The sequence below is a fragment of the Poecilia latipinna genome, unplaced genomic scaffold (genome assembly GCF_001443285.1).
Source record: "Poecilia latipinna isolate Pla-1442-1.1 unplaced genomic scaffold, P_latipinna-1.0 Scaffold734, whole genome shotgun sequence".
Lineage (NCBI taxonomy): Eukaryota > Metazoa > Chordata > Actinopteri > Cyprinodontiformes > Poeciliidae > Poecilia > Poecilia latipinna.
In genome coordinates, this window is record NW_015113350.1 from 1 (window position 1) to 11,769 (window position 11,769).

Sequence of the window (11,769 nt, forward strand, 5' to 3'; positions counted from 1 at the left end):
GTCCCCAGTGGGGTCAGGAGGAGTGCTGGTGCCTATCTCCAGTGGTCACCAGTCCATCACAGTGCCCGTTAGTCATCCCCTCCATTTATATTCTTTCATTTGAGAATTGACCTTTTCCAGTTGTGTTGAACACGCCACGTTCACGTCCGTTTTTTTTTCCCCTGACACATGAATAAACCTGAGAGACTCCCCATCGTTGTGTTTACTCTGTCACTGCCAGAACTTCTCTTTACACTCTGAGCTCTACCTTAATACTTCAAACTTCTGCCTTTCCCCAGACTCCTCGGCCTGATAACTGAGATGCATACTGTACATGCTGAAACGCTTCAACATTGTTTTCCACCTCTACAGAGTTGGCAGTGGGTTTTGTAGGCACTACAAGGAAACCTTCCTCTGTGGAGGTAAACTTTGTGACCCTGTCCTGTTCTGTAAGACCAGAAAGCAAAGCGCTCTTTAGGGTGGATTGCTGAGCCAAAGCCTCTGGGGAAGTGTTGATTTTTATTTTATTTTTTTTTTACCTTCATTCATTTCCTTTCAGTAAGGAGCAGAGCAATGGGACAGATAAAGTGCAAAATGATCTGAACCTCCCCCCCAACATCAGCGCCTGTCTACCACCGCCTGTCTTTGGCTGAGCTGTTTACCCATACTCTCCCTCACCTGCGTCTGTCTCTGCGTGTCTCTGCTGTGCTTTAAGGGCCAGTTCCAACAGGGCTCAGTTCTTTTTGAAAAAAGAGAAAAGTCTCTTGTCCCGCTCAGAGACGCGGCGAGCTCGCCTCGGGGACTGACTCCTCGACGATCCGGACAGCGCGGCGTGGACCGAGCGCCACTCGTCCTGGTGCTTGTCCATCAGCTGCTGGTCAATCACTCTGTGCATGTCGTCCTACGGCCAGAGACAGCAAAGTGAACGAGAGAGAAGGGAACCGCAGAGAAACATAAACACAGATAGCGCCAGCCTGTGGGTGAGGTGGGGGGGGGGTTGAGATGTGAAACGACTGGACTCTGTCAAGTTAACTGCTGGTGTAATAATTCAAGAAGTACTGAAACAAGTCAAAATGCACAGTGTTGAGGTCTGATGTAACTCATAGGTTAAGTTAAAAACGAGTATAATTGAAGCAAAAGCTAATACCGTTTAACAGCGACTACTAAAAGCAGTTCTATTCAATGAATTTATCCGTTTTCTTCCATCATTGTGGAAGAAATTTAGCTCAAATGTTGTGTCCTGTGTTGTTAAGTTCACGGAGTCTCGATGTCCCACCACAGCAGTTCCTCCAGGGTGAGTTTGGATAGATTGTTGCAACTCCTATTCTGTCGTAGTTTGGGGCCATTAGCTGCGTCTTTGTTACAAATGTGCGCAAAACTTTGTTGGTATTCTGTTAATGTCAAAAAGACATAATGTCGCAGTTGCTGTGTTTCCATTACATAAGAAACTCACATGACTAAGTGTGTTCACGTATTAAGTCAATTAAAAACCCGTCACCCTCCCACCACTTCCTGGTGTCTTCTTCATGGTTTGCAGCAGTGGCAATATTGGGTTGTGGTTTGTGTGATGCGAAAAACACAGTTGGACCACAAATTTAGCTGAAACGTCTAGGAATCCCTGTTTGGACGTAACGAAACATGCTAACATGGACGGTTCGTATCCTTTTCAACATTTGACTGAAGACAAGTTCATTTTCACCTGCTGCACATTGAGGAGTGTGCACAAACATATTTTTCACAAACTCTCAATATGTGCTTAAAAATTAAACTATTTATTAGGACTAATCATTCAAATAATTGTCTAATAATTTAGTAACTAATTGTTAGCTGGAGTACAGACTCAAATGAAGGCGATGTGCTGAAAGGACAGATTCAGAGCAATTCATCCAAAACTGTACAAAAATAAGAACATTTTGCATTTAAGATAGAACCCTTTGACTTTAAGTACGCTGTACCCAAAACTCCTCAAGTGCTATAGTTTCAGCTCCACCTGGTTCAAATTGTGTAGAAAAAAAATCTCCTATCCGGCATCTTTTACTATCCAATTATTGGTCAGTTAATCTAAAAATAATCAACAGATCAGCCTCATACTGTATGGATAAGTCAAGCAGAAATGCTTGAGCTTTTCACATGTTGATGTTGGAAGGATTTTTTTTCCCCTGTAGATGCGTCGTTTGCTACAAATGATCAAATGTTCACTAAAGGAATGTTATGTTACTGCATATTAATGAAATGTTTACATTTCTATTTGAATTATTTGTTCATTTTCATCTTTTAATGTAGTTGTAATATTGTATAAAAGTACCATAACACAATGTGACAATTTTTTAACCAATTAATCAGAATAATCTATAAATAATGTAATGTTTAGTTGCAGCACTACTATTTATATTTATAGGCTTTCTTGTTTTACATGTTTAAAAATAAGTCTAGTCATTATGAACTACAGGCTCCTCTTTATGTTTGGCTTTCAGCCACCAGAGGGCTCTGACAGGCTGGAAGACCATTAAAAAGAAACACTCAGCACATAAAAACACATTTTCCCACAGCAGAAACACATTCAGTGCCAGCTTGCATGTGAAGCGGCACCAATATAAAACCATCGGTCACTAAATTGTGACCAGTGGAGAGAGAGAGAGAGAGAAGGTGGAGCAGGGATGATGAAGACGTGGATGGGTTCTAGCAGCCTGAATGAGCAGATCTTCAGCATGAAATGACTCGGCGTGCCATGGTCAGGTTAGAGCGGTGAGGCAGCGGCTCAGGGCTCACCTCTAAGGCAGAAGGGGGGGAGGTACCACGGGGGGAGAGAGGGTGGTACTGAAGTTGAGAAAGGCCACTAGATCAGAAACCACAAGAGCCAAACAGTAAAGAGCCCTGAGGAGGCGAACTGTGGGCGAGGAGAAGAGAGGAAAGAGCAGCTGGTTACAGAGGAGAGAGGGCGGGGAGGGAGACGGTGACATCTCCCCCTACTGGGCGCCGTCACACACAGCAGGTAAATATTAGGGCAAAGATTCTGTTAGCGGATTTAAAGCTACACTACGTAACTGTTTAGCAAAGATATGTTCTTCACATATTTGTTAAAACTGCCACAATGTGGAGACAAAACATCAAGCTCCTCCACCTCTTTAGAGGACCACTGCTGACGAACTGCACCGCTCCCGGTCAGAAGCAACAAATTATTTTACTGCAATGGATTCCCAAAACTGTTTTTGGGTGCAGGAAGATTATTTTGGAAGACATCCCACTTGGACTTTCTGATGTTCCTGGTTCTGGATGCATTCGGAAACCCTTCTTGGACTATGGTCAAGGACACGTGTCCACCATCTTGTCTTTATTAAATCTTAGACTTGGACTACAAAATGATGAAAATATGTAACCGTACATGTAACTTTCTTTGGTTTCTCCTTTGGACTGCACTGCTGCACTTTTGTTTTGTGTTATGTTTTGTTCTTAAAAACAAAAATTAATGAATATATTTTTTGGGGGAAAAAAAGCAACCAATCAGTGCCAGGAGGAAGGTTTTAGTGCTGTCAATCACTCTAGTGTACGCACTGAGAATGTCCTAACGGCGGAGAAACAACTTGCAGTTACAGGAAAACTGTTTATCCGCCGTGATCAGTTGCTATGCTAACTAGCATTAGCATTCATAGCAGGGTATGTTGGTTGTTTCTGACTGGTGTATTAATGCAGTTAGCACTGGTAGCACTGGGAGGAGGTAGAGGAGCTTTTTCACAGATTATTATACATTACTGTCACGACATAATGATGATTTTAACAAATATGTAAGAAAAAAAAACTTTTTTATAAAAGTTATGTACTGCAGCTTTTAGTCACAAATACGAGACTAGCTAGAGGAAGGGAATCGTGATGAGGAAAGTTAGTCTCAGTTCACTCAAATGGTGAATAAATGCACTTAAAAAAGCTGCCTGAACAGGTTGAGTTGCACTCCACATACAATTTTTTTTTTTTTTTCATTTTTAAAAAGCTGCTCCTTTGTTTACTTCCTGTCCTCTCTGACCCACCTGCCAAGCCTCCAGCTGCTGTGACAGGTTGAGTTTCTGCTGGATGGCGTCCAGAAGCTGGCTGTTCAGAGACATGATGTCTATTTTACATTTAGCCAGCTCCATTTCCACAGCTTTCTTCCTGCAATGCAGACACACACACACACACATACAAATACAGACATATTGAGTAAGAAGACAGGCTTCAGTATTTTTACATTTGCATAAACAAAAGCATAAGCTTTGTTTGAAACTGTTGCCAATCTCTACTATACTTCATGTAGATAAAATATGAAAGTGAAGATTAAAAACCCATTTTTACATCAAGTCTCAAGACAACATGTGATCGACCAACACAAAGTAGTGCGCAGTTTAACCAGAGAACATTATGAATAATGTCTTCATGACACTGTTGTAAAACAGAGGGTTTTCAGTCAGAGGCTTCTTCAGAGCAGCTGTAATGCAGACTGCTACAGGAGAACCTTCCGGCTCAGCATCAGCAATATAAATATTTAGTTTGCAGCTAAATGTTAGTTAATTTAGAGCTAACTAAAACTAAATTAAAACTAAATATTTAATATAGAATTGAGAACTAAATATTTACATTGTGAATGAAATATTTAATTGGAACTCTGATAATTGTAATGTATGAATAACGAGGTGAAAACATGACTTTGAAAAATAAACATCCACATTTCTTTCTCTGACAGGTTAAATAAACCTAAATATTGCTGCCGTTTCTTTTTTGTTGCCTAACTTTACGATGGCCACCCCGCTTATAACGAGTCAACATAAACCTCTTACAGTACATTTAGTTATATCTGTATTGTTTGTGTCAGTGTGCTGTTCTGTGTTTGACCCTACTTGGCGATGGCGTCGTCTCGGTCTCTTATGGCGCTCTGGAGCTGCTCACTGGGTTCTCGGACGTCCGCCATCGCCCTCATTCGCTCGTTCTCTTCCCTCAGAGAGCAGATCTCAATGGAGAGCAGCGCCATCTGGAGGTCGCACAGGAGGAACAGAGGGCAGTTGAGAGATGAACACTTTGTGCATTCCAAACAGCTCGGCTGGCACGGTTTAGTCAGAATGCTGCTCATGTGTGAAATAATGATTTGACCCAGTTAAAGTGCAGCTGACGTCAGACGGATGGTTGCAGGACTTGTTTTCGAGCAAAGAGAAGAAAGTCGGTTGCCCTGGTGGAGTGAAGGCAGGTTGGAGTCATGTCCTACATAACAACCCTTCATGAGTTTCCCCATCAACTCTGCTATTCTTGGACCTAAGACAGACATTCTTTTAGAAGAAACTTCCGCATACGATCTACCTCACAAAACTCTGAATAAAGTCCAACAGAGTGAGTGAGAGTGTTAAAGGGGCAGTATTGTGTATTTTCCAGCCAGTGGTATTTTATAGCACAATCAAGTAACTTTCTTAACTTCAGTTGTTGTGAAAATGCCATATATATCAAATATGAAAAAAGAAAATAAACTTTGTAACGTAATTGGGACTCTGTCGCTTTAAAAAGTCCTGCTCTTCCTGACACTCCACCTTCAGGAAGTCATCATGGCTCCTCTATTCACCCTTTAAGAACATTTTTACCAGAGTTTAACTGAGAAGTAGCTGATAATGAGCTCAGCCACATGCACAGTTCTACCAGGTGTTTACTAATTGCTGCTGGCTAGTCTAAAGGAGCTGAATGGGGGAGTCACCCAGCTAGGAAATTTGGAAACCTCAGCTATGAGGAGGAGCTGTGTCTCGAAGGCGGAGTTAGATCCACCCAAGAGTTTTGTACAGCTGAATGGTTGCTATGGAGATCAAAGGATTTCTCAAAGAATCGATGCAACACTACTGGAATGTTTTAGATAAGGGAGTAATGCAACAATGTTTTTGACACTGCTCCTTTAAGCTGAGCATCAGAATACCTGATTGTGCATCTGTAGCAGCTCCTCTTCATTGCCGCGTGTTTTGTGCTGCTCCGATTCATAAAGCTCTCTGACCTCCTGCAGTTCTTCTCCCATCTTCCTCACCTGCTCCTCTAGTGCCTCCTCATCACTGCGCCGTGAACCCTTCCAGAAGGAAACAAAAAACCACTTCACAAGTCACAGCCCGGGGAGGTGTACAGTCACCGCTCAGATGTCAATAGTGCTTCTTTTTTCAAGAAAAATATTGCACAGGGTCAGTTTCAGAAAAGTTTCTGCACATGGATCCATACAAATCCGCCCCTGACATTGTTTTAAACATGCCAAACCCACAGGGGGCAGTGTAGTGCAAAGTTAAAACGTATCCTGCTGCAATAAAATTGCTTCAAAACAACCATGATTCGTGTAAGGAATTAAACATGGCGCCAGGAGGTTAATTTGTGTGGAAACATGTAGATTGAATTACTTTTAACTAGCATATGAGAATATAGAGTTAATAAAACACAAGACAGCGTTGATTAGGAATCATGTCACAGCAAGTATTTGTTGCAGGCTAATGCGCTGGACCTTTAATCTTCGTTTTCCCACCAATGCAGTTTTCTCAAATATCCACTTTGGTTGGAGTCTTTAGTAATAAGTAAATGCATAAAAATGCATTTGTTTTCCCAGATATCCTAGCAGTTAGGTTTAGCCTGAATGGCAAAGAGTTATGTACTGCGGAAAAAATATTTACTACTTGGTGCCTCTTAAAAGAACCTCACTCAACTCAAAATGTAATTTAAAAAAAATAAATAAATGAATTTAGAATTTGAGCCAGAAAGCCAGCTCTGATCCTTTACCGTAGACTCATTCCCATCCAGCAGATTCTGTGTTAACCTCCGTAGCTCTAATAGGCTGGTGTGAAGGCTCCCTGTAGGCACATCCTTGACCGAGGACGTCTCCGAGGACTCATCCATGGAGGAGTCGGTGGAGAGTGCCGAGTCTGTGACATCGTTTCCCCGGAGATGGGAACAGAGTGAGCGGACTTCGCAATAGGCCTCCCAGAGTTGTAGACGCAGCTATAACGGGAAGCGTTTAGATGTTAGCGGTCCATGCTTTCAGCTAGCAATGCTACACGGAGAGCGGACGAGTCAGGGCTACCTGTTCCCTCTCCTGCTCCTGCTCCTCCTGCTCCATGCTCTGCTCTATCTCACACAGCAGGTTGGACGGGTGGGGGCTGAGAGTTTGAAGACTGTGCTCCTCAGTTAGCTCGGCCAACTTAGCCGTCAGTTGTCTGTGGGACACCTGGACCTCCTGAAGCTCCAGCTGGCTTTGTCGCAACTAGACATAACAGAGCAGTTAAATCTTTTAATTTGTTGCTATCATCTATCTGAAAAAAAAAAAAAAACCTCTCAGTGACATGCAAAAAAAGTTGATTTATACAACCATGTCTATGATGGAGACGTTTCCCAAACTTTACATGTCTTAGTGGTGTCCTTCAGCCTGAGTCTATATTACTGTGACTAGAGATCAGGTGAAGTGAAATGTAAAGAAAATAACAGTTGATAAAAAATAATGACTAAAACTCTGATCTGTTCTGCCGCAAAATAGTCTGGCAGCTTCATTTCAGTTAGCTTGTTGTTAGCTTGAGGATAGTAATTTTATGTGAATTAGGAGAGCAGAAAGGTGCTATTGACATCACCATGGTTACCACCAACATAGGTATATGGCTGAAAAACATATCACAAGACAAGCTTTTCAGTCAATTGATAATTATTGATTTTTGTTTTTGTTTTGTGGTGATGTAACCTTCCCTGTTTTATCCACAATTTCCTCTCTTACTTTACTCCATGCCTTGTGTTAAAACAGGCAGCACAGAGGTCCCTTCCCTCCAAGAAAACTATAACTAAAGTTGTTTTCTTATTTTGCACAGCTTGTTTTAACATCTGGAAAAGGAACTTTCCAGATAACAGTGAGCGTTTCCACTGGTCTGTGTCACATCAGTAGCGTGGCCCCCTGAGACCTTTGCTGTGTGGCAATGCCTTAAGATGGAAAGGGCTCGGTGATGAAATCAATAACGAATGAGATCAACAAGACAAAAATGTTGAAATTGTGGATTCAAAAAAACTCAGTCACACTGAAAACTGACTGCCTCTTTGCAAGCACTTGATTTATTTCCCAGTAAAAAGTCCTGAAACGGTTACTATTGAACTTGACTACACCAGAAACACAGCTGACAAAAAACATCCAACAAGACAGGAGCAGAAAAGTTTGTGGAAAAGCAAACAAAATCTTGTGAAATTCAAAATGTTTGGTCCTAAGTATTGAATTAGATTAAATAGCTATTAAGACCCCTTTGGCCTGGATTCACCTGAAGGTCCTTCTCGTGGCACTGCTTCTCAAGCACCAGCGTCCGCTCCCGCAGGTCGTCCACGGTGTTCTGCAGCAGCTCGTTCTCCTCGATCATGGCGGTCACCCGGCGCTCCAGCTCCATCTTCCTCTCCGACAGCATCTTAATCTAACATGTCACACGGAGGTGGTTAGACGCTATGCAGCGGAATACTGAGAGCTGAGTGGAGAAACTTGGTTGCTCGCAGAAAATCAAGTCATGGAACTGATTAAAGGTTACGTTTGTTTTTTCTGGGTTTTTTTTTTTTTTTTTTTTTACCTCTGGAGCAAGCTGGGCTCTTGCACAAGATTAAAAAGTACTCCCACTGGTCTGAAGAATGTGTGTTGCCTAGCACGAGTGTGGGTGTCGGTTGCCACCCTCGTCCTCAGGAATGCTCTGGTATCCTTAAGCATCTACGCAAAGCTTGGTTTGAGCCTGTTCATTACCCTGCCACTTCAACGGCCTTCAACCGAAGCCTTTCAGAATAACAACCGTTTTCCCCCCTGAATCTGCCTGAGCAGCTCCCCCCATTAAACAAAAATCACATCTTGTTCCTTTTTATCCCCTGACCTACATCTGGTAACCTACTTCACAACGCGGCCGCTCGAAGGTGGATCTGTTGTGCTTCTCTGTCGTTCAAAGTTCTACGCTGTGACATCCTGGGTTTTTACCTTTTTTAAAATATGTGTTTTCATGCAAAACAGACTGGAAAGTCGTTAGTCATCAGCACATGTCATACGAAGGCAACTCGCAGGGAAAGTGGGAGCATCCAGACATTGCAGCATCTCGGCTAAATATAGAGCAGTAGCCTCTTCGCCCAATTATAGCGCAGGCTCTGCAGTCTGGGTGTTTTCTCACTGCAACAGAATAGCTGAACTCGCAGAGCTCCTCATCAACACATATCATGACCACACCTCCTGCTCCTGTTGACACATTTGCCATGATTGATGCCAAAAAGAAAGACACCAGCAAATAGAATTGCGTATGTTATCATGACATCTACCGGACAAAAACATGAAGGATGTTCCCTGAAAACAGGGTACTTGTTAGAGGCAACACTGTAAAGAGGGACACAGACGTCACATGCAGCATGCAGTCTGACGGAACCACTCACTTCGAGCCCTTGCTGCTCCAGCCGAGACAAAAGGAGAGGGAAGCAGCAACAGAGAGACAGAAATGTTAAGATAAAAGAAGACGAGATGACACTTCAGTAATAATCCCATCCTTGTCATCTGTTCTCTGAGAATTAAACTATGACTGGAAACTTTAAAGCAAACATCAGCTACAGGCTAAACTTTTTTTCTGCTCTTTTTTTTCTTTAGCAAACAGTATGCTAGAAACAGTGACTTATTTGAAGCATGTTTTACAAGGAGTTTTAATCTGCACCTCTCATTAGAAATGCAGAATCTCAAGGTTTTGCAGCATAAACTCTGAGTTTTCCAATCAGTAACAGGAGGAAACTTAATCGCTAACCAGCCACTGGTAAAACAACACTCTTTATGTGGAAGCTGGTACTGAGTGAAGAACACTGTTAGCTGTATCACTGAGGTGTTTAAAAATGAAGTCAGCCAAGATGACGTATCCAACAGAATCATGTCTGCTTTTGAGTCAGGCTGTCACGACTCAGAGTCAGACACTAGCAGGTCGCAGGAAGTTGAACGTATTAGAATAAAGCTGCTCCGTTTTATCTTCGTTTTGTTCTGTCTGTTGTGGAAATGCTGGATTAGGAAACATTGGCAGTTTTTTTAAAATCCCTGACTCTGATTGGCTGTTTCTGATCAGGAGTGATGTGTTTCTGCAGATGGCGGTAGAGCCACAGGAAGGAGGCAGAGGAGCTCAATTTGTTCACAGATTATGTCTCATACTGTCAGGACGTAGTGACAGTACTAACAAATATATATATAAAAAACTTTTTTCATCTGTTTATCCATCAATCTATCCACCCTCTGCCTCTCCTGGGGTCGGCTTCATTCCAATATTAAGTTAGACACTGCAGTTATTAGAAATAGAAATGTGAACGTAACCAAATAAATACCAGCATGTCATAAATTGCAGGATTTTGGACAGTTGTCAGATTCGTCTCTTTTAGAGGAATCATTGTTTTATTTCACCACAAATAAGGTAGTTACAAATTTAATGCAGAAAGTACAAAACATATTGTGCTCATTTTTTTTTGAAGAGAAATCAGTATCAGCTAAAAATCTGTGATCAGAAATCACCCAGAAAATCTCTATGATCTCTGCATTTATGCACAAGAACTTCTTCCAGCATCACATGCTCCAAGTTTCAGATCATAACATTTGAGTGAAATGTGTGAGTAAAAGCTGCAGAGCGCAGCTGACCTCTGCCTGCAGCGTCTCCAGGCGTGTCATGTGCTGCCTTGTAGACAGACTCTTCTCCCTGAAGTCGTCCCGTAATGAATGGACCTGAGTGGACAGCTGCCTCTCCACGTCTGCAGCCTGCATGAGGACAGAAAGATGAGACATGGCAGATACTCAGTTCACTGCTAAATAACACATTTATGTAGATTTGTTGCGGTGATCGTCACAGTTTGTTCCAGAAAGTGGTGCATTTGATAGCTGGACCCCCGAACAGCATCGTGTGTCATGGTCTTTATTAAAGCATCTAACAGAAAAGCAATCACTGCTAAATCCCTGTGTCATCACAGCTTATTGACCAGGTGGGATCGGGGCCACATAGGCATGGAGGAAGTGACTGCTGGTGTTGTCATAACTGCCATGGGAACTGTATTTTCCTAAATAGAGGCCAATTTAAAAGGGAAGCATTATGTATTTTCCAGGAACATAGTTGCATTTTATAGCACAATCTAGTAACCATGATACCTTCAGTTGTTATGAAAATGCCTTTGTATATCAAATATAACTTAAAGGAAATTTTACTTTGTAATTTAACACCTTGAAATTGGGCCTCTGTCTCTTTAAAAAACTCTTATTCTTTCTGACAGTCCACCTTCAAGAAGTCATCACAACATGGCTCCTCTATTAACCCTTAAGAATGTTTTTACCGGCTTTTCACTGAGAAGTAGCTCCTATAATGAGCACAGCCAATGCTAAGTGGTGGATTGCTAATTGCTGCTGGCTAGTCTGAAGGAGCTGAGTGGGTAAGTTATGCTTTGAAGGTCAGAAAGCTTGGAAACTACAGGAGCTTCCCTTTGGAGTTCAGACTTTATACACGTTGCACTGAAAAAAGTATTTAGGAAACTTACATTTATGAATTTGTACAGGAAGAGAATGTGAACTAAAACAAATCAAGTGGAACATTTCAATCACAATAGAAACCTATTCAAGCCAGTTAGATTTCTGACTGTGCTGAATATGTCTGGGTCATTGTTTACCAATGTCAGCTAAATTCTTCTCCCTTTTGTGATGTCATCGATGCATAAACACACAAAGCAGAATTAGCCTTTTTTTATTGTGTGCTTTTTAAAGGTTTCCATTTTGTAAAATCCTGCAGCAAAAATCCATACTTCACCACCTGCTTTGTTTTT

General features: G+C 41.9%; 1 protein-coding gene across 3 annotated transcripts; it reads right to left on the reverse strand.

Moving 5' to 3' along the window:
• Window positions 1-159: 159 nt before the first annotated feature.
• On the reverse strand, window positions 160-10,845 carry LOC106955428 (bicaudal D-related protein 1-like). 3 transcript variants are annotated; one of them, XR_001426575.1, is made up of 10 exons: window positions 10,604-10,840; window positions 9,376-9,387; window positions 8,244-8,390; window positions 7,034-7,213; window positions 6,733-6,951; window positions 5,897-6,040; window positions 4,845-4,975; window positions 4,002-4,122; window positions 2,749-2,866; window positions 794-880 (listed from the first exon to the last, which is right to left on the reverse strand). XR_001426575.1 is itself a non-coding variant. In XM_015045592.1 (9 exons), exons 1-9 carry the CDS (start codon window positions 10,745-10,747, stop codon window positions 713-715), a joined length of 1,266 nt encoding a protein of 421 aa, XP_014901078.1. In that variant the 5' UTR covers window positions 10,748-10,832; the 3' UTR covers window positions 160-712. The 3 variants fall into 3 exon arrangements, 2 of the variants coding, with proteins under 2 accessions (XP_014901078.1, XP_014901080.1); XM_015045592.1 differs by lacking the exon at window positions 2,749-2,866 and having other exon boundaries at window positions 160-880; window positions 10,604-10,832; XM_015045594.1 differs by lacking the exons at window positions 2,749-2,866; window positions 9,376-9,387 and having other exon boundaries at window positions 713-880; window positions 10,604-10,845.
• Between the last annotated feature and the right edge of the window lie 924 nt (window positions 10,846-11,769).

Bases quoted from the DNA above. Each gene is read 5' to 3' on its own strand.
- LOC106955428 (XM_015045592.1), bottom strand. From the start codon at position 10,747: ATGTCTCATCTTTCTGTCCTCATGCAGGCTGCAGACGTGGAGAGGCAG. The intron at 7,214-8,243 runs GTGAATCCAGGC...TGTTATGTCTAG, and splicing joins GCCACGAGAAGGACCTTCAG to TTGCGACAAAGCCAGCTGGA. The intron at 6,041-6,732 runs GTAAAGGATCAG...TCCTTCTGGAAG, and splicing joins TGGATGGGAATGAGTCTACG to GGTTCACGGCGCAGTGATGA.